At 43.6% G+C, this 26,413-nt stretch overlaps 1 protein-coding gene across 10 annotated transcripts in view; it reads right to left on the bottom strand.

Moving 5' to 3' along the window:
* dlgap4b (discs, large (Drosophila) homolog-associated protein 4b) overlaps positions 1-26,413 on the bottom strand; it is a 91,416-nt gene that overhangs the window by 4,359 nt on the left and 60,644 nt on the right. For 4 of the 10 annotated variants that reach the window (XM_078092569.1, XM_078092562.1, XM_078092564.1 and 1 more), the window contains 9 exons: positions 15,506-16,780; positions 15,211-15,425; positions 13,522-13,623; positions 12,592-12,742; positions 11,062-11,317; positions 10,583-10,735; positions 3,448-3,887; positions 2,803-2,891; positions 978-1,465 (listed from right to left, as the gene is read on the bottom strand). In XM_078092569.1, coding sequence (XP_077948695.1) covers positions 978-1,465; positions 2,803-2,891; positions 3,448-3,887; positions 10,583-10,735; positions 11,062-11,317; positions 12,592-12,742; positions 13,522-13,623; positions 15,211-15,425; positions 15,506-16,714 — 3,103 coding nt within the window. In that variant the 5' untranslated portion in view covers positions 16,715-16,780. The remainder of the gene's footprint in view (positions 1-977; positions 1,466-2,802; positions 2,892-3,447; positions 3,888-10,582; positions 10,736-11,061; positions 11,318-12,591; positions 12,743-13,521; positions 13,624-15,210; positions 15,426-15,505; positions 16,781-26,413) is intronic. The other 6 variants (XM_078092570.1, XM_078092565.1, XM_078092567.1 and 3 more) reach the window with 4 other exon arrangements.

Here is a 26,413-nt window from a genome sequence, read left to right as displayed (position 1 = left end):
CACTCATTGGCCCCTCTGCTTCTCTGTTGCCGTCAAAACTAGGACAAGGCCTGACATCAATTGGGACTGCTATGTGATCACTGGATTGCAAAGTTATGGCAATGGGATCATTGGGTGTTGAGACCCAGCTTTGGAGAACAGATTTGCATCATATTTTAATACTGACCACTTTTTTTAAACACACAAACAGCATTTTTGTGCTTCAGATCTAAACTGAGCATCCAAGCCTTCCTCCGGTTTGTTTGTTTGTTTGTTTACGTGTGTGTGTGTGTGTGCACGCTCGCTCGCTCATTTGCTGATGTCTGAGCACTGATCTAATCTGGAGGTTTAATCAGGTCCAGAGTAGATTTGTGTAATTCTGGAGATTACAGGCTTGTAATGTGTGTGGTAACCCCAGGTATTACTGCCTTATCCCCCCATGCAGAGTATGTCCGATAGAGTGGTTGTGGGGCCTGAAGCGGAACCCTATAACCAATCTGTGGACCACCATGTGAGGTCAGCAGACAATTGGATATTATCAGTTAAATAGATACGGGTCATACCATTAACTTTTTTTTAAGTCTAGCAGCTAAATTAATGTATTTTTATATTTCAAAATCATGTGTAGAAAAAAACAACAACAACACGCTTTCCCTGAGCATTTTGGGAAGATTAGAGTGTACAATGCTCATTACAGGTCATTTTAGCTGACGCTTTTATCCAAAGCGACTTAACATTTTTGCAATATTTGGGGAGCAATTAGGGATTGTCTTGCTCAGGGACACAGCTTGAACCTCCAACCTTGCAGTGCCCGGCGCACCCTCTCTACCCCTGCGCCACATCGACCCCATCAGTGCTCATCACGGTGTGCGCGCTATAGAGAGGGACTTGTTTGGTCTCATTCACCGCCTCAAAATACCTGGCGTTGGGAACTTTGAGGCGTGGAGCTAGCACGACAAAAAGCCCTGTGGTGGTGAAGGGTGCACTGACGGCCTTACCCTCTTCTGAGAGCTGGTTGTCTTTGGTCTCCTGCTCCATCTGATGGCACCAGCCTTCCATGCGCCCCGTCTCGGCCTGCAGCAGCTTCAGGAACCAGTGCCCGTCTCTCCGACACAGCGTTCCCCCGCCTCCGCTCTGGGGGACGCTGCCGTTACTGCCGTTGCCACTCTCCAGCCAAGGTTCTGGAGGCGGTAGACATGAGGGGTCCAGAGCCGGGTCCAGACTTTCCGAGAAGGAGGAAGAGCTACTGCGTGTGGTGGAGCGTTTGAGGATCTGCCTGGGAGGTGGAGGTGAAGGGGCGTCACCGGGAGTGTCTCCGTTGTCTAAATAGTCGTGTCCGGGAGGGGAGCTCATGGCTTGGATTGCACTATTCACCATGACTTTCTTCTCAAATTGTTTGGAGTTATTATAGTGGGAAACGACAGGGATGTCTTGTGTGTCTGAATCGGTTTCTTGTTTTGAGGCCATGCTACTGGAGCGACTGAGCCTGAAACAAAAAGTGAGACTCACGGTTACGCCTGTGCCTCTTTATTTGAACAATTTAGGGGGTTTTGTTCACTGCTATTCAAAAACAATTTCTTAACCACAGGCAAACATGAAACACTTAGTATCGACTTTAACGATATAATTAAAACACAAAATCGATAGGCTTTTATAATAGTGCATTCATGTCATTGGGAGCCCATGTTGAGTTGTCATAATATGCTCAACATTATTTCCATTTCTTGTTTTCTCATGCAATTCTCAGAAGTTGCAATTAACTCAGAAAATGAAATATTATAAATGCCAGACTGAAGAATTTGTCAGAGAAGGACAAGAAGAGCAGAAGATTGGAAAAGCACAGGGGAAGCCGCTGAGGGAACGTCACAGCACAAAACGTGTACACAACATTGATAAAAACACATTTTTACAGAGGGACTCTTGTTTTGGTCGCTATGCTGACGAAATATCGGTCGGGAGAACAGCTGCTAGGTACCAAAGACTAAAGGCTGGCGCATGCTTCTGCGTCTGCGTCGGTTTGTTTATTTATTTATCATAGACTTTATTGCCCCGTGCATCGCCACTGTTGCTTTTCATCGCGGGCCCATTTGTCCCATATTTTCCTCCACAACTTTGTTCACCTCTCGACCGGCAAACCGGCGTTTGCGGCGATCTCCCTCCGTGAATCCAACCGGTTTCTACAACCCGCCAATGACTGCTTGTATAAGTGGTCATATTTACGCATTTCTTCCGACAAAAGTTCTTAAATCTGATCCGTTCTCTCGTAAACATTCTTCGTTTTAATAATGGCGGTATCGGGCTATGAAAGCGGAAATGTCAGACTCTGTAAAGGATGTAGTTGGCGGAACAATCAGCCTTGTGGACTGCGGGTGGCTTACGTCGCAAGCCTAGAAAAATGGCTCGACACGCGCAAGCACGCAAGGAGGTGTGAAAAGGCACGCAAGGGGGTCTTCAGTCACTCTGAAAACGCAGAAGCATAAACTAGGCTTTAATGCACTGCAGCATGCAAAACACAAAGGAATACAGGAGAAAGGCAAGAGGAACTTCCTGGCATTCAAATCGTCACGAGCACTGACTGCAAACAACACTGCAGTAACTTAGAAACGGATCTCAAATATACTGTAAGTAGAGACAAGTTTCATGTCATGCAAGGAATCCATTTAATCACCAATACAACACCCATGGATAAATTACAGACAAAACAACAGTCACATTGTTTTCACATTTACACAGCTTCTGTAAAAGGGAAAGAATAGTCGGAGCGGTGTGTGTGGCTATAATATAAATTCCTCACGTTGTTACAAGGACAGGAAGAGGACTTACTGCCACCCGTCCTCCACCTGTACTCCAATTGACTGAAATTTGGCCAATGGTGGGGTCTCCTCTTGTGGAACTTCTTGAATGCAGTCAACCTGAGAACAAAGATTGAAAGGTAAAAACATAATTGCTGACTCTGAAACTTTAATATTGGCATGAATGACTTCACAAGCCTTTCGTTCTAGACAGTACAACTACAGTTTTAGTTTTCCAAGTGATACCCATAACACCAGAAAAACAATTTGGGGGGAATCTGTATGATTTTGTGCTTGGCCCGGAATTTAAAAAACGGTCACAATTAATGCTTACCCCGACTGAGATCTGTTAATGTGGGAGAAAATGGCTCTTATTTAGTCTATACAGAACACAAGAGTTCAGTTTTCGGGGAAAGACAAATAAGAATATTGTATAAAGTACAGCTGACTAATGATAGAGGGCTCTTAACCCTAATGAGGCCTTTCAGCTTGCGAGAACAAGTTTGGGCTTGAGGCGACACCCTCAGGCAGAGCCATACACCACAGAGGATTACTGGTGAAAAAAATATTGTTTTCCCAGATCCAAACTCAACAGGCTCCAGGAAAAAGTGGGACAAGGGCTCTCTCTTCATTCAACTGTACCAGCCCTGGATGGTGCTAGAGTCCCATTGCCTACCTGTATGCCAATGGAGGAGAGTTTCCGTCTGGGTACCGGTGCCACTTGGGGCTCCTCGACCACAAGATTCACCTTGTTTAATCCGGATCTCAGCAGTTCATGCCGCACCACGGAGTCACTCGTCTCAGTGGAAGCGTTGGAGGTGGTGGGGGCGATTGGCTCTCTCGGGATGGCAATGGGAGTGGGGATGATGTGTGGCGGGCGCCTGATACCCCGGGCCAGGCTGTTTGCACGCGTGCTGTCGAGGCTGTCAGAGGAGTTGCTGTGGGCGTGGCTCGACTGGCTGTTGACCTCCGACCTCCGGTCCTGCTGGTCCAGGTAGTTGTCTTGGGCCGACTCTGTGCTGCTCTGCACTGTAACAGACTTGTAGGGCTTTGAGGTCGTACGGGGCGGCACTGGGGGAGGGGCAGCCTTCTTACACGTGGTTATGCATGAAGAGACTGGAGTAGAGAAAAGAGGAGGGGATCGCAGAGAAGAAAGACATAAGAAAGAAGTAAAAGGTCAATGGGACACAAATGACAGGGAAAGCAGTTTTGTCAAATCCTTGAGGCCTGCTTTCTGTGTTAAGGCCTCAGTAACAATAACCTAGCAGTCAGGGACTGAAATCCTCGCAAAGCGTCAATCTAGGAATTTACTAGCAAGTTTTCTCAGCATATCCATGTCATACTGTAAATGAATACACAGCAGCATTGTTGCATGATAGCTGGAGCTAGGATGTCCCATTACACCTGTACCGTTGATAGCTGAGATATCTCTAAAAATGAAATGTTGATAAAACAGATTACAATATTGTCTAAATAATCCAGTATTTCTGAAATCTGTCAATTATTTACCAAAAAAATAAAGTCAGGCTGCTCATCACATAAGTGAGTGGGGTACAGGGTTATACAATGATTATGGGTCAGGCGCTGTCAACAGTAGCCATTGTTGACGGACGGATGAACACACACGTTTGCTGCTTCATTTATGCTGTGTATCCCGTATGTGGAAACTTTGAGGATTACTTGACTAAAAGCACTATCCTCTTGGTTTTAAAAACTTTTTGCAATTATAATGTTAGGGTGAACTAGTTTTGCCATGATTATCATGCAGAGACAGCAGTCACAGCATTGACAGGAAAACCAGCAGCGTTGGAGAGGCGTACCGCAAATTTAAATCAGGCAGGATATTAAGCCTACATACAAAAAGTGAATCAGAAGAGATTGAGTTTATGGATTAGAAATAAAAAAAATGAAATGGCAAATTACATCTGTGTGTCGTTGAGGAAATTTATTTACAGACCTCATTCATTTAGATGATGAAAAAAAAAAACAATAAGTAAAAAGACAATCCTGCGATGGGATTAAACCCTACCATCAACCCCCCCCCTACTTCTGGGGCCCATCTTTGAATTTAACCTCCGATTGAATCTTACAAAGTGGTGACACTTTTCCACTGAAATATACATATATACATAAACATAAACAAAGAGCAAAGCCCTCAGAACCAGCTCCGTGCTGGTTTGTGCTACAGGAGGTGTCTCAAGGGCCACATTTCGCTATGATGACTCACTCAGGGAAATCAACCCCAGCCGGTGGTCATCACGCAGATAGATTAGATCAGCGATTCCCAAAGTGTGGGCCACGGCCCTCTGGTGGGCCGCGAAGGTACTGCAGGTGGGCCGCGAGAGGTCATTTACAATAAATAAAGTTTTTTAATTTTCAATTTTTAAAAGAATGAAATTAATATAAAAATTATTTATGATGCGGCACATTAGTTATGTGAAACATTAGTTGATGAAGCACAAACAATTTAAACTGACGGATTAATAAAACAATAACGATCTTGCTCGAAACGGCTGCTCTTGTCCGCCTGTCGCTGTTCAACAAATGGAGCGCCCTCTTGCAGTATTAAAGTAAATATACCGCATTTTCCGCACTCCAAGGCGCACTTAAAAGGCTTTAATTTTCTCAAAAAACGACAGTGCCTTATAATCCGGAGCGCCTTATATATATGGATCAATTGGTTAATCGGTTGATTACTGAATACTGATTGTACACGGCGCGCAAGGCGCTCTGCCAAACATGCCAAAGCTCGGTCTACAACGGCGAGATGCTGAGCGGCGCTCAAGCGCGTGAGATATGGAGCTTGTTTCAGGGCGCGTCGGAGAAACAAAGCTGTCGTTCTCGCCGAGCACTTCATGAGATTAAATAGCGAGAGACGGTGCCCTTTTCTCTACAGTAGCTGAACCATCTTAACGGGGAAAATAAGTTATTCTAAAAGCAGCCGAAGATTTAAGTCGTGGCAGCATCGAACGGACCCTGAAAGCACCGTCTCCACCTTATTGTCAAACAGAACAACAGCGAGCGCGTTGAAAACTCCTTTGAGCGCGAGCAGAGATTCAACTCGCGAGCAACGAAGTTCACGTCTCGCAAGCGAGCAAATACCTTGCGGAGACGAAATTTTGCTCGCGGAGACGGACTTTTGCTCGCGGATGTTTGATTTTGGTTAAATTCTAAAGGTAATTTAATCATTATGTTTTGATCAGTTGTGATTAAAGGTTTGGGTGGGCCGCGAAAGATTTTCAGATTTCAAAGTGGGCCGCGGCATTCTTGAGTTTGGGAACCGCTGGATTAGATAAAGACTCAAAAAGCCTCTCCGGTTGCCTTGGTGAAAATGCAAAAAGGCTCTGATGCCTGCAACCGGGAGACCACAGAACTCTCCTCACGTTACATACTGTAAAGGTAGTGCTACACCCGAACGCCGAAACCTAGCATCTTGTTTCATTTATTATTCTGTGGCTACTACATAAACCCCTTAACCAGTGGTTCCCAAACATTTTCTGTTGGGGTGGGGAGGATAAAGGGATATTGTAAGAGCTCCCAACCACAACCTTTGATGATTCAGCTTGTTTAAGACAGACTATCAGTGAATTCAGTCAAAACATTCTCTTGTGTTGGCCTTATGCAAAAGGAGTGGAGAGTCCAATTCAGACTGGTTCTGCTATTGATTAGTGTCCAATCTCGGTCTGAGCTTTTCAATCCTTCTCTTACAACAAACACACCTGTAGTCATACATTGTACACCTGGCTTATTCTGGGATGGAGCTTAGATGACTGCTGGCCCTAGCTGAAATACTGAACAGAGAATGGATCTGATGCACTCAAGACTTACATTTCAGTGAAGAAAAATATTGTAAATAATAACCTGACAATAAGGACGCCATTCACTTACTTGGGATTTGATTGTTGGAACCATCAGCTCCCCGTTTTAAAGAGACAAATCCCTAACAAAATCTGAAAGTCTCATATGCTGTCCCTGATTACCAGCAGACGGATAAATCAAAGTGACACAGCGGCTTACTGACATCCAGAGCAGTCATCCCTTCAGAACAGATCTTGCCCTCTCTTGGATAGTTGCAAGGCTGAAAAGCAGCCGTACGAAGCAATTGTAGCAGACCTGCAGTGGAGCATCCACGACAGCTAAACGCAAGCCTACATGCACATAGCCCTCAGTTATCCACTGGCCTCTGACCACCATCTTTGAAACATGTCGAGGAATCTTCTCACTTGCCAGAATAAGCATCGATGCGGTACCAGCTCAGCAGCTGCATTCCAGTCTTCAGGACGATCATCGTCACCAACTGTGTGTGTGTGTGTGTGTGTGTGTGTGTGTGTGTTTGTGTAACAGGCCGTGCATTTCTCCAGGTGTCACGCCATGCTTTCGTCATTCTGAACAAAATTCCCCCTTAAATCTTAATACCACATAATCTGCTTAGCCCACCAAAACAAGCCCTAAAATCATAACTGACAGCTGCCCCTGAGATTAGACCGGAGATAAAGTAGTAGAGCTGCACACAATAAATGAGCCGGGCAAATATTATGAGCCGATTCCAGCTAATAACAAATGCAGCATAAGTCGGCCAATGGGTAACAAGAAACTGCAGTAGAAAAATGCCAAAGCTTATAGACTTTGTTTTGGAAACAGCATTGTCATTATACACAGTTGCTTCTTCATTGTGTTAAAATTCTCCAATACTTGAGTGTCTGATATAACACACCCAAACAGCTGACCATCCACAGCTGTTCTTTGGGCTTTTCATGGGCTTTTACAGATATTAGTGATTGTATTTTTGTGATTCTGCTAGACACAGCTTAACGATAGCATGAACGGGACAACCGCACAAGGGATTAGACAGCTTCCGAACAATTGGAGTTTAACCACATTGTCAACTGAACATTCTGTACTTAAACTGGTAGGCCACATCCCAGATATCGGGTGGGAAACTGTTGAGCAATTGGTAATTGAATAATAGCCAAAAAATAAATAAATGGAGGTTTTATAAACAGAACTTGAAATTCTTGGAGATTATAGGTTAGAAAATGTCATCTAGCAGAGTCCAACATTCACAGAACCCATTTAATGTGCACCAGTTACTGGGAATAGAACCAGTGTAGACAACACTTTTCCCTCACCTCAACAGTAACAGACATGAAGCCCAAGACTTTATCTTCTTAAATTTCTTAAATGGGTCTGCAATAGCTGCTCTGTAGACCTAATGGGTGCTCTCGAGATAGGACAACATAGACCAGAGAAGCCTTTGTGCCAATATGTTGGAGTGGGGTCTTGAGTGGGCCCCGAGCCCTGCAGTTTGTTTTCATGCCAGTTGGACAAGGGGTTTGATGTCAACGGCGAGTCATGGTTCCAGATGTGATTTATTTAGGCCGGGCTTTGGGCAAACAATTAAGGAGCATGAAGCTACAGCAGTTGAAACAGCCTCACTTCGCTCCCAGCGGGAAAACCAACTCGATACCATACTAAGATTAGATCTTGGCTGAAAAAAAAAAAAAAAGCACAAGAACGGAAACTTCAGTCCACCCTCAACGACCAACAACCCTCCCAGTGATCTCTTCTCTTTAAAATAGCACTTTATATATTTACGACAGTTTTAAAGACAACAATATACAGCTTAAACTGATTGGTTTAGGTTGTGGCGTTTTGTAGTTGGTTGGAGCTGGACAATAACCGGGGACAATAAAAGACAATGGGTGGATTGTGATGCTCTATTTAACAGTTTAATATTGTTTGCCAAGTCGCCTGCCGCCTGCCAGTTGACCCAGCTGCATTGTTTAATCAATTAACAGTCACAAGACTTTGATAACCTTGCCCCAAACTATCCAGTCTGCTCTGCAGGCATAGCAATTATTCCAATGAATCACATAAAATGGTCTCAACAACACAGCCCTAAATCCGTACACTCTTTATATAAAGTGTGACCTCAAATTGGGATTTAATCCATGTTGCAATACGCAGGACGCCATGTGGGACCAAAATGGGGCAGCCCTCAAATAATCCTCCCCCCTGTGTAAACCAATTCTCCATTTCAGCAGCAAGAACGGTCTTTGATGAGGCGTAAGTAACTGCAGAGCCACCCAAACCACTGCATACACAACACCATCAAACAGTTTGTAATAACACCCCATTTATCTGACTCCCATGGTGTAGCATCACAGCCCTGGGTGCACGCACAGTGGGTGCATGGCTTCCTGACGTCTGCAACACAGCGCTTTGTTCTGAACACACGATCAGGCATCTTCAATAATTAACACAGTAAAGAGTGCGTCATGCAGCACAGAGTAGAGAGATCACGAAAACAGCTGTGGAGACAGACAGATCAGCAGATATTTATCTCAAAGATGAGAGATGTCGAACTGATGATAAAGATTATTTTCCTGATATTCTGCACACTGTTTTAGCTTTCGATTATTGGTCAAAATAAGCTGGCTCCTCCTTTTCCCAATAGTTGTAGAATAAAAGACACATTAGCCATTCACTAAATGTACAGTAGTGTAGTAAATAATATGTTACTGATGTTATCAATGGTGGACATTGAAACGAGCATGGATGACTTAAAAGGTGGGCGTCAAAATTGATTGTGAATCTCCTCAAAGCCACGTTTTACATCACTTTGTCGGGTGTGACGTGGTTAATAAAACCTTATTGTAAAACTTTTACTTGTGCTATGAAGCATTAGGTTTTACTTTCGGATGCCGACCTCGTAGACTCGATGACGCGAGAAAAAAGTAGCCAACGTTAACCTAACTTTCTGTGGTCAAATAAAGCGCCCAGTCAGTGAAAAAAAAGAGAAGAATAAAACTAAATAAAAAAACATGAGCGCTACAGAACTAACGTTCAGCATTACGACAATGACCATGCAGATACTTACCCTGCTGTCAGGAAGAAGAAACAAATATAACGGCACACCGGTGTCTTGAGTGAAGACTAATTATTCACAAGGCAAGTGTAACCGGAGCTCACATCCACCGCCTCTGTCAGCCGCTCGCGTCTTTTTTTGTCACTTAAGCCGGAGGGAGCCGCGGGGGCGCGCCTGCTGATGCCTTCAGGGACACCCGGGAAACTCCAGTATCACCAAATTATTGCACCGAAGAGTGCTCTACCTTTTCAGCATTTTGATAAGGCAGTGGAATAATAACGTGGATGCTGTAGTGGATTAGTGTATATATGGGGACACTGGGTTTCACTACATGTTGCAAATAAAGTTATACGCTCGTTATTAAATCACTAGGAACCATCAACATTCTTGACAAATCATCAAATTTCTTCTCAATTCAGAGCTAGACATTCTGATCCTGACCTTCTATTTCAACAAAAAGTGGAGAAAATACTATTACTACTTGAATAGCGTCAACCCCCCCCCCGCCCTCCAAAAAACAGCAGTTACCTAAATGTGTATTGCGATACACAGAACGAAAAATGGGAAAATACTGTATATCCTCAATATCATCCGAATGGAAAGTGAAACGTTCTATTATCACGAAGGCAGCGAATGCTCTCAATGCCGTTTGACTATGGGGAGCAGCGCCACCCGGTGGAGACTCCATGGTAACACGAGTACCATGTGATGTGCTCTTTGCAGTAGAAAATTCAACTTCCAAGTACAAATCCCCGTGCTTTCTTGTACTGCTGTGCCCTGTAATCAATTTTAACGTCATACCAGAAATCCGCTAGCCAATAGCATTTCTTTTTTAAGTTGATCTTGATGTTAGTTTTAATTGTTTCTTTCTTTTCTTGTGTAGTCCTTGAAGTGGAGAATTGCTGGAAAAAAGAGGGCTAATGAGCTGGTTTAAATTTGTTACCTGTGTGTGGGGGTAGGATGCGTTGTCTGTCTGTCCCAAAACGCTGAAGAAAAATTGCAAGTTGTTTCTCCTTTGGGGCTTTGTCCAAGCCAGTGGCTATCAGGTAAGAGCCAAACTGCTCTTTCCATGTCTTCCACTGTGTAGAAAGGTCGTCTAGCATGGGCAAAAGAGGCTGCATTTGAGCTATGCTGGTTTGTGCCTGTTAGAGGACTAGTGTCCCACCCAGGATCAAGGCTATGAAGAGCAGTCAAAGTAGAACAGTCAAAGAATTTGGCCCATATGGCAAAAATCATTAAAGCTTGAACCAAATGTATAACCAAAACAGATGTGTACTATTACTACTATATATTGCATATGTAATAAATAAGGCATCCAGTCTGGTAACACATAACACTGCATCGTGGTAAGAACTCAAAGAAACCCCCTCATATTGTTTATCAATTTGAATGAATACATATGTTTTTCAGTCAGTGACCTACCAGTGCTGGTATTGTAGGTGCGAACAGTGGTGTCAATATGAGGGGGTGAGCAGCCAGAGTCCATGGATGCTGTGTCGTCATCTTGGGAACAGCCAGCCTGGATGGCTCTCAGGTAGCTGTGGCTGCGGGATCGGAAGCACGTCGGCATGGGCAAGTCTAGAGGCTCTGGGTTGTCCTGAGAGTGGGAACGGGAATCTCTGAATGTGGAGTCAGAGCTGCGGTCCTCATACTGATGACTCATTTCCAAGTCCCGTAGCTGAAGGAGGCAAAGGACATGATCAGCAAAGACAGTAGCAGCAGTGTGGCAGGGAGAAGAGTAGTGCATCGGTGGGGTCATTTTGATCTCAGCACTGGTGGGAACACATACTGCCCAGCTGACTGTTTCTGTAAAGGCCATTCTCCATTTGTGACACGCATCTGATGGGGTCAAACCAAACAGAGCAGTGTGGCAACAAGGTAGAACGAGGTACAAATAGTGCCAGGTAGTGCGGAGCTCGTCAACTCCAGTGAAAAGACTGTTATTCTTCCTCCTGCTGGTTCCTGGATGGGCTTTCACTTCAAGAGCCTTTTTATTTCTTTGACATTTCTTACATGGCCAGCTATGTAAGATCTGTCAAGTTACAGAATACAAAAGAAATGTCAAGGCAAGAGACATCGCTTTGAAAAGTTTTTTAAAAGCAAGCTCCTTCTCATACTTCTTTTGAAGAGTAAGAACCAGCCCTGCAGATGATGGGTTTTAGATTCCGTCAACTGACAGAAAGAGTCTGAGTGGAAGTTAAAAATGTGCTTGTAGCCGAGTTATTTTGATGGTTCACTGACTGTTAAGAGAAGCGGTGAGGGCAATAGAAGCAGCACAGAAGACAAGGAAGCAGAACATTTACACCTACACACATTCTGCAGTTATGTTAACTTTGGTTTCGGGTGGTTTCCACTTGCTCCGATTAAGCTCCATGTTCTGAATTAATTTTGTTTTGCAAGTTATGTAACTTGACCTCAAACAATCTAAATTATAATGAATAATAAATGTTTTATTTCTGTTGTGTATGCAAATTGAAACAATAAATTGATATATTGGACACAAAAGTAATGGGGTGACTTGTCGAGAGAGAGAAGTAAAAAAAGAGAGTAAATCCTGCACTAATAGCCCATATTGCCTTATTTGACTAGTTCATTGAAAAAGATCAAAGCCACTCCTCGTAGTTGTTCATCATCTTAGTAACCATGTCAGTGGGAGGCTATAGCTTATTAGACTCAAAACTACCAATGCTATTCATTTAGTATGTGACACATTTGGGAAGCAGGGCTTCTGTGTCCAGAGGAACCCCCCTTTAACACTGTCATATAAGCTGTATCTGTGAAAATGCACATTACACTAGAAAAACTAGAAATGAGTGTTAATACCTTGAGGCGGACAAAAAGGGTCTTTGAAAAAAACTGTTGATTAAATGGAGACTTTTCATACGGACACATATTTAGTATTCAGCCTCTGACAGCACACATGTGATATGTGGTGTCCAGGTTACCACTCACCTGTCCCAAGCAGCTACGTCTGCCCAAGGTGCTGCAGGCCTGACTGAAGTCATCGTCATCCCACTGTGGCGAAGATGAGACGGTACCCCCGATGCAGTCTAGGTTGTCCAGGCTGCGATTATTGGAGAGCTCTCTGAGAGATGGAAGACAGCTAGGAAGAGGGATCAGGTGAGAGGTAAAACAAGATAAAGGAGATGTGTTAAGAATAGAACGTATAAGGTGAAAAATCAAGGGCAATGTTATAAGTGCACAACAACATATTCAGGGATGGGACAGTTGATGTCAAGATAGGATGACAGCGTGGCGGAAGGGAAACGGGACAAGGTGAATGATCAGCAAAACCAAACATTGAAAGAGGGATAAAAGGAGGATTAGGTTGTCATTAGTTACTCCCATTTCATTTCCACTTTCATTCATGAGTTGTGAGTCCAAACCCTCCCAATCTTTTAAAATGTCATCTTATCTCATTTTGGCATCAGTCAATGAAGCATCTGGGCATGCAAAGCCACTGATGTCAAGTGAGGCATGTATACAGCCCTCTGTACCATCATGGTGCCAAAGACAAAGAACAGGTTTATGTTCAAACTGCAGCAGTAAAGTGACATTTTGAGATATTCCTTGTTGGCACACAGTGATAGCAACATGACAGTAAGCTGTCATGCCAGGGTGTGTGGAGTCTGATGTCCCTTCATTCCCTCATTAGAACGGCGTCCCACTCGTCCTGCTGAAAGCACCGGGCAGATGGTCTTTATAAACTCGAGGGAGGTTGGCAGTTGTTAGCAGCAGGCCATGAATTGGCATTCGGCGTTGCCACTGACTTTACAGGCATCTGAGGGGGGCAGTGCAAGGTCATTGGTTGAAAATGATCCAATGAGACAGAAGCGTTTTGCACCACGCTCCTGAGACGGGGCTTACGGACCTACCACTAACCTGCTCATTGACCTGCCCAGCTGTTGCAGAGAGGACACACTGTGGAGTGGAGACCACAAGGCATCCAGCTCCCCCTGCAACAAGGTGTAATCCAGGGTTCTGCTGCTCAAGCCATCAGGGTCGAGCAGAGCGAAAGAGAGCGGGATTGGGATGGTCAGGGAATCGGCAGGGGGAGTAGGGTTAGTCATTTGCAGGCTTGAGGGAAAAATAAATCCTTAGATTTCTTAACATAGGCCTTAAAAGGACACGATAACTTTTAAGTATGTGGGGTTAGCATGTCACGTAGGCCTGTGGCTTCACAGCATGATGCCTTCTTGTGTCGGATGATCCAACCAGAAAAGGACCCACTGTTAAATGTGTTTGCATATTGTGCTGCACTGATATTTTGACACTGCAACCTCCAAACTTACACTGAAAACAAATACTAGAGCTGTTCATAGAAGGTATTGCTACAAAGAAATTGTTTTGAAGTTTTGAATCCCTGGAGTTACCTGGGTGAATACCGAAAGATGATTATAACATACCTGTGTGCTGATGAAAATGTAAAGCATACCTCCATTCCACTTATGCTGTCAATTAAATAAACAACAAATAAATACACTATCCCTAAATGTCTTTAGCAATCCCCTGCGGACAGTTATTTCAAATAGAAACATAGAAACTACTATTTCTATTAGACAGCAAATGGAGCTACTGACAAAACCTTGTGCAACTTTAGGGTGTTGTGACTGTTCCTTGACATTACAAAACACGAAGGTTCTGTCTCGCTTAAATATGCTCAACATCACCTTGGCTACAAAGGAAGGAATGCAAATGCATTTTCTCCCATTTCATGAAAAGGCTACAGTGTACTCAGCTTTGTCGCACTGCGACTGCATCACACATTATGCAATGTGTTTGCTTCAGAAAGCATGTAATTTAAAGACAAGCAAGGCGCGATGCCAGTCAGTCAGAGACGAGGCTGATTTGTGGAGATTTACTGTTTCAGTGGAAACAAAAGACAGCATCATATCATGTAAGCTGCACAAATGTTGTCGTTGTCGTCTTAGCTCGACTGGTTCTTTGTGGGTCCACCAGTAGGAAGGTAAATCACAGCTGAGGTAGTTGGTAGTTGATAGGCTGGCATGTGGTGGACAACAGGGAGTCTGACACCACTTAATTCTATGCTTGAGTCGGCGCAGCGTGGAGTGTGTGTGCTCGCTTTTCCTGCAAACTGTCATGGTGACGCTGGGCGAGCTAGTTTCCTTCCTGTACGTCCCAAAAAAATGGCTTATGTATTTACTTTTGATTGTTGGAAAGGTGTACTAATCGGTATTTATAACTGTGTTCTTAGGAACGTTTGCAGATAATCCAGAAATTTTAGTAGTACGTTACATCTCAAAACGTACTACTATCAAACAATTAGCATTTACTTATTTCTTATAAAATAAGTCTGTTAAGATTTTAATTACTATTAATTAATTACATCATAACACATAAATCTCTCAGATTCATAACTGTTGAATGTGTCTTTTTCCTATAAAAAGATTTGTACCCTTCTGATTGCAGGCTGCAATCTGGTGTTTTGACTTTGGATCCTGGTGCTAGATTGGTTTGCATTTCGGTCACAGATCGTGTCTTCCTTGCTGTTGAATATTATTACATACTGAAGAATACAGTCCGGCTCTGTGTCTCAGTCTGTTGTCTTACTTGCGTGGGGGTTGCTGGTCGCTTAGAGATTGCTGCGTAGCCCTGAGGTAGCTCTGGCGTCGAGCGGCAGATTTTGGCGAGGGTTTGGGGCTCCCATCCGAGTCGTCGCTGTCTTCCATATCCCCCATGGCCTTCACGTAGCTACCGCTGCGCATCCGCCGACATGGGATTTCATTGGCACCTCCGCTACGGCCTAATGTGCTGCTCCAATCACCCTACCGACAGCATCGATTTTTTCAACAATCAATATCAGTCCTATCACTGTGACAGTTAAAATACTTCCATGCCGACTCACCCTTCGTCCAACCTGCAGGTAGTTACAAGTTAGTTCAGGTTGGCAGGACTTGGACTTGAGCATAGACCGGTCCAGAGTAGCTGAGCCCTTCTGGATCACATGTCTCGGCTGGCCCATTGTCAGTGTGGACCAGGACCCTCCTTTCATATAGTCATTATCATTTGTCACTGTTCTTCCCGCTCCAACTAGCCCATGACCTCCTCCACCACCAGGCCCAGTGAGTGCCTGATACTTCATGTCATTACTGCTTTTGGAGGAGCTGATAGTGTTGTAGCCGCTTTGGATGTATCGGGTCTGCGCCCCCTGACTGTCATGGCCAGTCGGACGTCCCAGAGTCATCATGGCCATGGTGTTATGGTAGCTGCTCAAATCACTGCTGTCCAAATCGTCTGAGCTCCAATAGCCAGACATGTTGGAGCGCGGCCGTCGCTTGGAGGTTGCCTCTGACTTTGTACCCCGATCTTTACTCTTGGATCTGCGATTCTGCTTCCCTCCATCTTCAGTGCCAGACGAGCCTCCACCACTGCCAGTGGAGCGTCCGTTGAAATTGCCTTTCATATTTTGGCTTTCCAGTGATTGGGACTTTGCAAAGAGTTTCTGCACTGAATGCAGCATGTAACGGATCCGACCAGGACTGTCCGTGTGCTGCTTCCCCCCAGCAACGGCAGACGTTCGATGAAACTGCAACGTGCTGAATCCGTCATGGCCTCCAGGTAGCTGCTTGTCAAATTCTAGCAGACTGGTCGGTGCCTGGTTTTTGGTCATGTGATGTGATATAGTTGCTGATCCACTCGTAATCATTGGTGTTCGTCCACTTAGCCCTGTCATGCCCATGCCCATACCCGTTCCCATGCCCGGGCCCATGGACATGGACGTGCCCATGGTCCCTGTACTTATCCCCCCGATGCTGTCTCCGGGTGGGGAGAAGTCAGACTGGTCGTAGGAGTTGTAGTGAATCCTGGGGAAGGTGCTGCTGTTGGACATCTGGTTGTTGAGGGGAAGCATGCAGTCCGGTGGAAGGGAGCCTGGATTGGCGGAAGGATAGAGGTGGGGGTCCATGGTGCCGTAGTGGTCCATTGTCGGGCTCAGCAGGTAAGGGCTGCGCGGGAGGGTGCTGGTCTTCTGAGAGTAGAGTGCCTCTGGATGGCCCGAGGACGGTTCACAGGAGTCAGTGAAGTGTCTGTTACGGCTGGTACCCAACCCTTTCATGTTGGCGAAGAGGTCTGGTCTTCTAGAGGACCACGTAGAGATGACCGATTACCTTGATAGTGATTCCTAGAGGGCAGAAAGAGACACGAGAGAGGGAAGAGGTTTTAAGTAGAGGTGGGAAATATAGGACACAGACATTTCCATCCAAACTCCACAGTGCCTATCAGTTCAGCCGCACAAACACACCCACGCATGTGCCAAAACACACTACAAACAGGCTGGCTGTAAGGGAAATACTGTGCGGCGAATTAGCCAACTTTCCATTGCCTCCCACGGGGAACACCAGTGTTGAATGCCAGAAGTGAATGGAAAAACAACATGTGGAACAATGACGAGCTGTAGCCAGTGGGACAGGGCAGACGTTATGGAAAAAAGAACAATAACCGTCAGTCATCTGCAATTCCAAACACCTCCAGAGCTATGTGGGGCTGTAACTAATCACATTCAGAAACAGAAAACGAATATACACAGCACAAACATTTATATTCATGTGAATAAATCAATACATGAAATGTTGTGTTGGTGTAACATTAGGTATTGAATCATTTGGCTGTTTAGGAAGTCTCAAAAATTGACCTCGACATTTCTCAACCTAATCTCTGGGAGGAGCCTTTCTTTTCAGCATGTAGCCTCCTCCCATTACTCCATCGGTTTTATCTTACGCTCTCTTCCTACCACCTCCAGTGGGTATCCCTGGCAGTGGTCACAGAGTCCTGTACTTTCTTTGCATGGCGGGCCAAGAATGGCAGGGCACACTGTCATAGTAAAACCAGTAAAGAGGATTTGAGGGGGACAAGGGGTATTGAAGGAGTTGGCAGCTACGTCTCTTTGTCCCATCAGCCAAGCTGTGCCAATGCCCTGCCTGGCATGCAGAAATAATTGTACTTCATGTATGGAAAATGAGAGTGAATGCAACAACCAAAACTAATTTGTCTGTAAAAGGATGCAAAACAGAGTTAGTCTAACTTACATTTTGAGAAAAAAAGAACGCTATTTGCTTTCCATGCTCTGATTTAGGAGGAATGTATAAATAAATAAATAAAAATACCGCGACCCGACCCCGGATAAGCGGTTGAAAATGGATGGATGGATGGATGGATGGTATAGATAAAATTAATTCAAATATTATGGGTCTGCTTTGGGTCTAAATGTTTAAAAACACAGCCTTGTCTTATAAAAGAAACGTCTAATATTCTAATCATTCCTTGCTTAATAGGGTTAACTTCCTTACTACGAATGATAAATATGCAGTATGTGAGATTTGGATTGGTGATACATATTTTAATCAGAGCCCGCGCAGAGTTTCAGCAGTTGTGAAGAAAACTAATAAAGTGGTGAAAAACTCAATTTTACCCTCAGCACGGTACATATATTCTTAATACAAGAGGAAGTCGGCCAAGCAGACTCTATCTTGAATTCAATCATTTCAAGCTGCTTCGCGCAACTGCAGACTTGTACTGTTTGCTGTGAGGTATCAGGTCGGCCAGCACTCAAACCACTTTGACGATGGCCAAGTGCTCATAATGTATGGACTCTAATTACAAAAATACCAGAGAAAGGAAAAGCAGCTCCGTTACAAGTGTATACTTCAGTCAAAGCACACACACACACACACACACACACACACACACACACGCACTTTACTTTGAAAGACTTCTAGCATAGGTAATTGCAACAGACGAAGAAAAATCCATATGAATGATAAGCCTGGCTCTCATGCCACCATTATTAGCATGCTGCAGGCACCGACTCATTTAGTGTCATTAACGCAGAGTGCCATATCTGCTGATAGGGTCAGATCCTCTAAATCCTTTTACACAACATTAGCTAACATTAGCTAAGCCTCATATCCCGTTGCGACACACCACTCAACAAGGCTTAGCGTACCCTCCTCAATGTGTCAACCAGCCCGCCTCGGAATGACAGCGACAGCTGCATTGTTAATACAGGCGGGATGGTAAATTGTACCATGCCAGTCAAAAGTTATGAACACTTGAGCACATTCACAAAATGTCAGCTTCTTTAGATAAACGCTCAATAACTGAAGGTAAATATACGAAACATGGGAGATACAAGGAAAAGATAAATGAGAAATAGCCAACATTGTTTTTTAAAGACCATGACCTAGAAATGGCCTGGATCCCCCTAATTACAGATTTGTAGCAGAGAATATACAGCAGCATGGTCTGATAGTTGACATTTCCTATTTTGTTAAGTCTTTGACATTTTCAGTGCATTGTCCTCAATGAAGCCTTGACCGTGAGCTAATTAAGAGGCTGAGTCATATGTCATTGAAGGCAAAAGCAGTGATTACCAGCACTGACAGTATGCGGCCGGATATTAATGAATATGCTAAACTTTGTCCTGGAGACACCTACTGCAGCGGAACTATCACAGAGGCAGGTTGACAGATTGTGTCACTGTGTGTCCCAAACATTCACGATGCAGTTGCTAAACTAAAGTGTGCAGCTAAGATCTCAATGAAGGCCTAGGCCAAAGATGGGTCTATTACAGATGATGCATTTTTTTTAAATAGCTAATAAAGAGTGTAAAAAAATCTTTCTTGTCAGCAAATATTTATGGATTTTTAAAAACCACCAATTTTAGTAGTTTAGACACCAACCTGCCACAGCATCATTTCAGAGTAGAACCCTACAGGTCAAGAGACATTTTGTTCACAGTAGGTGTAACTTGCATAGCCTCTGCATTGATTACTTCAGAGAGACAAGTGCATCTCGGTCTTTGTGCAGTGCTCATAGAGAATAGAGCAAACAAAAATGTTAATGTGTCTGTGTTTGGGTGTGTTTTACACCCTGCTCAGAGCTTCTGGTAGTAGCATCTCCCTGTTACTTGCACCCGGGAGCTGCCATCTGCTCTTCAAGGGGGAAAAGGGGCGTTTGGCGCCGTCTCCGTTTCATGGCCTTACTCATTCTCTCAGGCACTGTTACCATGGACCCACAGGCAGTTCACCCCACTGACCAGTAGAGGGCGACAACACTCAATACAAGCGATCCACAACTCCCTGATGCTGGGGGGGAGGTGTGGGGGGGGTTAAAGGATTTATTTATTTAAAGCATTGGAGATGTGATGATAAGGTCTGTCTGAATGTAAATTGATGTTAAAATAATAATTAAAAACTACGAATTCCCTGAAGCCGACCTGAAACTGTCGTCTCTGGCCCACCAATATTTTTCTCATGAAGCTCAATCAGGAAATCAACATATTTCCAGCCTAAGTGTTTGCAATTTTTTAAGATGAAAATAAACTTAGTTTCTATTGTACTGTATAAGCCTTTAATGTATATAGCTTTAATGTATAACATTAAAGGCTTATCAAACTAAACTTAAGTTTTTCATTCATGTTAAAAATTGCATTTGCATTTATAAGCCTGCATAAGCCTTTAATGTAATATAAATATATTGGTGCGTCAGAGACCAACGGATTCCACGTAAAATCAGATTAAATCAACCAGGTTCACCAGGTTTTCTGAGAGGAGCAAACAGTCTGACTGCAATGAAATGACTCGGAACACACTTACACCACCACTTCTGCCAAAGGCACCGCTGAGATTGACATAAAAGGAGAGTTAGTCTGCTAGTTAGTCAGTAATACTGCAGTGCTGGTAGATAGTTTATTCTCAAAACCCAAGTTTGTTAAACCCTAAAGGGGGCTGTTACATAATATCATCACCATCTACACAGGCAGGCTTCCCTATTTTTGCTTTCTGTGGGACTCGTCTGTTATTTTTAACCTTGAAAAATCATCCATTTCAATTCCAACATTCCAATATTAGCACGCTAACACATTTCCTACCATGAAAGAGTCAACCCAAACACATGGACTCTTCTCTCTAAGGCGAGTATTCTCCAATATTTTCATTGACAGAGAGAAGCTCTGCCATCCTGGAAAAAGTTAAACTAATAGCTGTACTATATCAAAATGTCTGCACTCTATCTCAGTTGTCTGCGTTGAAGCGCTTGAGATGCCAGATTTCCAACTGGTTGCCAGATTCTGCATTGGCAAGTCTGTGGGCGGCCAGATTTAGATTAGCGCCCGTGCAAAGGACATCATCCCCTCCTCTGAGCAACACTGTACAGAGAGACAGTTTGTCAGAGCACAGCTCAGTCAGTCAGCTCTGAGCCCATCTGCTCCGTAGGCTTACAGCCCTGCCCTGCAAGTCAGGGGGCAGCTCTGTGTGTTGGTGTGCTGTGTCTAAAGGCAGTATGTGTGTTACATGACCAAGGGGATGGAACGATCGCAGGCTGCTGGTGAGGAGGACAGGTTGGAAAGAAGTGGGGGGAAAATATGTGGGGAGGTGTGAGCTTTGACGGAAGAGAAGATGGAAGCCATCCAATGTGACTGAGACGTTGGGAAAGTGAATAACAGTCGTAAATCGTGCGTTGGGTAGAAGGTGAATAAATATAAAAGTGCAGAGGAGGATGGGACACAGAAAACTGAGACAGCATGAAGGAGGAAGAGCGAGAGAAAAAGAGGGCGAGAGACATAGAGAGAGATAGAGATAGAGCGAGAGAGAGGGGTAATCAGACGATACTGGAGGAGGAGATCTGTGTCAGTCAGCAGAATATGCAATGCATGTGTTTATCACAGAAATGGTGTGAGGGTGTAAATAAGAGTGAATATGTGAGGCATATGTGTGTGCAATATAATAATTGACCATGACTGCTTGAGAAAGATTCTAATCTTCTATTCTTTGTTTTAAGTTATGAGGCCCCGTTCTAGTGAGAGGTAACTGAATAATTTGTCACTGCCTCTGAGTGCAAGTGAGGACACACAAACAAATCCTTGTATGTTTGTGTGTTGAGTAATTAATAATAAATAGTGTTTATGTGTGCGCATACACGCCTGTGTGTGTGTGTGTGTGTGAAGCAGGCTAACCTTGTCCTAATTACACTCTATCTATTTCATCAGTGCTGTGCTCTGACCCATTTTCTCAGCTATAAATTTACCACTCTCCCCTCTGTTGTGATAGATGACCCACTCGTTTTAGCCCATCTCAGAAGACTGTGAGCCAGAAAGGAAGTCAGAGAGAGACTTCACTGACTAGGATGCCGATGGAACTTTCCATGTCCTCAAAACCAATTCTGTTTGCACATTAAACCGGTATAGAGTTTGCACATTATTCCTTAGAGGATGAGAAATAAAACACTAAATACATTTAAGAGCTGAACATGACATCTTGTAGATATTGAGAGAGTTTTAATTAAGCAATAAAGTACGAGAGGCTATACTTTATTGTCGATAATGTTACAGTTCAAGGGTGTTGTTAGGCCAGATGCCTTGTCTGCATTATTAAGATTAAGAATATGGATTTCATATTGACAGGTTTGTATGAGAATGTGGATTGAATTCAGCATTATTATGTGCATATAGGCATGTTAGTATTGTATTAGAATTGACTTTAATTGAATACATACTGTCAAACTTTATTTAACCTGCAGGAAACAGAGGAAGGGGGTTAGCTTGTTGAATTAGCCTCCCATTAGAAAGGCAGGTTATGACATAACTAGTATGAGGCCAAATGGAAGCTGGAGACATTGTGACCAAACATTTCCTTGCACTATATCTTCATCTAAGGTATATGTTTACCATATTTAGGAACAACACAGAGATGGGTCCCTCTTGCTAAATCCTGCACACAGTGAAGCACAGGGGGGAGAGAGGGTGAGAGGGTTGTGGGCTGCAGCTGTGGCCTCTATCTGTAGACTCAGGGCAAATCACAAGGACTAATGCAAACAGACATAGAGATGTGCAAGTATGCGCGCACGCACCCAGACATTAGCATATTTCTATACGACACCACTCAAACACGCTCTCACACAGAGACAAACCCACCAGAACCCACACAAAGCAAAGATCCACTTCAAAGACCAAAAGATCTTGATATCTATTAGACTGTCAGCCCCTCATGCTGTAAAAACCTTCAGCCTTTCCTATACTTGCACAACACTGAGGTTGACTTCCACAGTTCAAGACAACGTTAAATGAAGGGGTAAGACCGAGAGTTTTGATGTTTTGTAACTTTGGTAATTCCTGAACGCTTTGATGAAAGCTCTGAAATTCTTCCTAAGCTTCAGCTCAGTGCCGTCCTGTGCTGTCAGTGAGCTGCTGCATTGCATGTGTATGAGCTATGAGCAATCACCCACAGCCAGAACTACCACAGGACTGCATTAAATCCCACCAGGATAAGCCTTAAACCCCACCCACTTCAAAATGCCCTTGGTCTGACACACAATAGCTGGTTCAGTCTAACACATCCACATGGCCTTGACCCCCCGCCCCTCCCCACCCCGACCCCCTGCCCACAAAGGAAGCAGCAGTGCAACAAGACTTTCTGCTGTGAAAAGAAAAAAGGCACTTCCTGTCGAGAATAGAGGGGTTACATGGGGGGAGGGAGGACAGGGTCCCTTCTGGATGCCAAGTGGGTCAACCCCTGAATCCATTCCTCACAATCCCCACATGACGTCAAAATAATACCCTAATGGCCGTCTGTCAACCCATCAATGGCACAAAGATGAGCCGTTGCCATGACAATACTCATAAAGCCAGCAGGACAGGCTGAGATTGTACGCATATACTTTTAATTCCACAGAGCTCTGACATTTAGGAGATGTGAACTACTGCCCTCAAAGTCACGTTGATATATTATACTACATGTGACTCCCATGGGCAACATACTTTACCAAAGTACAAATGGGTACTTCTGCAACATGGAGTTTCACATTGCATCTCGAGAGATAAATCTCTTCTTGTTCCATGTGACTAGTTAACAGGCAGCAATCCAGAGTTTGAGGTCCAGGTGTATTATTGTTGTGGCTGGCATGGAGCATGCACCAAACAGCACAATGACAGCAATAAACACTGTGCTTGATGTTATTTGGTTCCCAAGATCATTTGTATCATGTTGTACCTATAAATATCTTCTTCTGCGATTTGACACAATGCCCCAGGGCTGAGTTTTTACCCAACTCAACAGATGGGTTTATGGATTTTGGACTAATACTTAGTTGATGTACCGTATGTAATAATTACTAATTAAGTACATTTAATTGTTCTGTTGTGTTGCCCAACGTGTTATTCATAAATTAGAGGCGGTTTCACCACATTATAAGTCTTCTTAATCATCTGGCTCCCATGAGGTTTCCTTTCCACTGAGGGTGGAATAATACCACTGAGACTTATTACCCTTTTAAACTGCACCAAAGAAGGTAATGTGTATTTTCTTTGCTGATAGGACTTGTCAGTAGAGAATTTTGACCTTGACATAGTAACAGAAATTGACATAAATCTTCCTTTTTAAACGTTCTATTCACAGTGTGGGTGGGCTGTGAATTCTGGCCGAGAACATATCCATTAAATAAATGTTTTCACGGCTGTGACTCATCTCCAAATACACAGATTTCAGAGGTGACAGCACATCTCATCTATGGGAACAAAAATGATTCATCTTTGCTCTTTAGGCATCACAAAAAACAAAAGGTAGACAACTATAAATGGTTGTAAAGAAGACAAAATTAAAACCAATTATATCAGTTTTCTTCCGAAAGGATACTCAGTTTATGTTCTGTGTGTATGTCAGCAACAGCAGTTTGATGCTGTCCTAGTCGGACTAAGAAGTCTTTCCATGCTGCCTCTTACCATCTGCACACATGAGAGGCCTTTTAATAGCGCTGGATGAGCACTTTGTTGTCCGAGTGCGTAGAGAAGAGGCAAAAAACGAACAGACAAAAGAAGTTGTAGACTATAATTCAGGGAAATTGCCACAGTCTCCCTCTGTGTGTGTGCAGACAGCTAGGAAGTAATGCAGTAATGCATCCATCCCAGCCGCCTCATGCCCACATTCTCATTCACAGAGCGCACTCTGCTTTGATCATAGCGTTTCAATACTTTGGTTGCATTCTTTCTGTCTTTCCTCCTTAAAGCTAAAATTGATCTGATTATCCCCTGGCAAATGCATCTCACTTTGACCTGAAAAGGAAAGCACAAATTATTCCTACTTAGAGAAAGTAGGAATAATTTTATTTGTTTATCAAGCCATGGACTGGTGCACCTTTCGTGCACATTTAGTGTACAAAATCCGGTGTCAAATGCACCCTCCAGATCCAATACTAACACCTCTAGCATGGCCTATTGTAAGTGTGATGTCAGCTACACCTTCTCATCCGCCACCTACGGGAGACTTCCATTAGGGGCCTCATGGGCAGGATTGAGAGGAGTCCTTTGATTGGAGCATCCTGTTATCTCCTAACCACAGCAACTCAGCTGGCAGGACCCCTGTTTCTGCAAAATAACTGTCAATATGTGTGCAAATGTAGGGGTCTGCTGAGGTGTACATCTGCCTGTGTGTGTGAATGTCAAGGACCACATTTGTATGCAACTGTGAGGTCTGTGCCTGTGATATAGGAGAGAAAGTATAGACAGAGTGAAGTGTCTATAGGTGTGTGAAGGAATGAAGCGCATGACATTGAATATGTGATAAGTGGCTATTTTTGTGGAAATTTCAAGAGGCAGATAAACATATGTTGGATTTGTGCAACTTCTATTCAGTGATATTTAGTGAGACCCTAAAAAGAACATCCACTCCTTCCATAACAAACATTACCCAATCCTGCTGACTCAATGTTTAACGATCAGTGAAATGTTACAATAACACCTCCCCTACTTGAGCGTTGTAATTACTGTGTTGCAATGCACAATGACACTACAGCAGGACAAAAATCTTCATAAATAAAAGTTATTTCTGTAATATTTGAGTCCTAAATCTCATTTCTTGAAATAAATGATGACAGGGATGTAAAAGTATTGCAAGCTGTTTCTTATACTGTACAAATAAAAGTGTCTGAAAAAGGCATGTTGCTGATCAAGAATAAAGAGAAATTTAACTTGATTAGAATTGGCATGAGAACCAAGTGGAAATATTCTTTCTAAGGCTGCAACAACGAATCGATAAAATCGATTAAAATCGATTATTAAAAGCGCTGGCAACGAATTTCCTTATCGATTCGTTGTGTCGCACGATTATTACGTCACTCAATGAGTTGCGGAGATGCGCGCGGAGCAAAAAAAAAAATAAAGGCGCCGAGCTGTCTGAGGAAAGAGCAGCCGCCAGTTGTTGTGAGTCACATGACGCAGGGAGAGACGTCTGTTCGACTAGTCGTCTAAGGTGTGCGAGCGTGGGGGGTCTCGGTCCACGTTGTCCCGTTTTGACGTGAGGGACGTAACAAGCCTCCTGTTTACTCGTCATCCAGCTCTAATGCATTAATTTACAAATGCCATTTCAAATTCATCTCATTGCACTTGGTAGTTTTTTAGCTGTATGCATTTACTTAACTTTCACTATAATGATGGTAATGATTTAATGAATATGCTTCAAGTGAACATGAGGGTGTGTTTGTGAGTGTAGTATAGATAACTAGTTCTGACGAATTTGAGGTTCTGTTTTAGAATAAAGGGTTGGAAATTAAAGCTTTTTAATGCTGTTTAAAAAAAAATCTGATTCATCGATTAATCAAAGAAATAATCGACCGATTAATCGATTATCAAAATAATCGTTAGTTGCAGCCCTAATTCTTTCTGCACCAGAATTATTTTATTTTGTTTGAGAAACTGAAAAAATAAGCTCCTTTTACTGACTTGCAATCCACAATGTTAACGCTCCCACTAACTTTGTTTTCACGCGGC

This window comes from Gasterosteus aculeatus, chromosome 17, assembly GCF_964276395.1.
Source record: "Gasterosteus aculeatus chromosome 17, fGasAcu3.hap1.1, whole genome shotgun sequence".
Taxonomy (NCBI): Eukaryota; Metazoa; Chordata; class Actinopteri; order Perciformes; family Gasterosteidae; genus Gasterosteus; species Gasterosteus aculeatus.
This window is presented reverse-complemented; position numbering and strand designations above follow the sequence as displayed.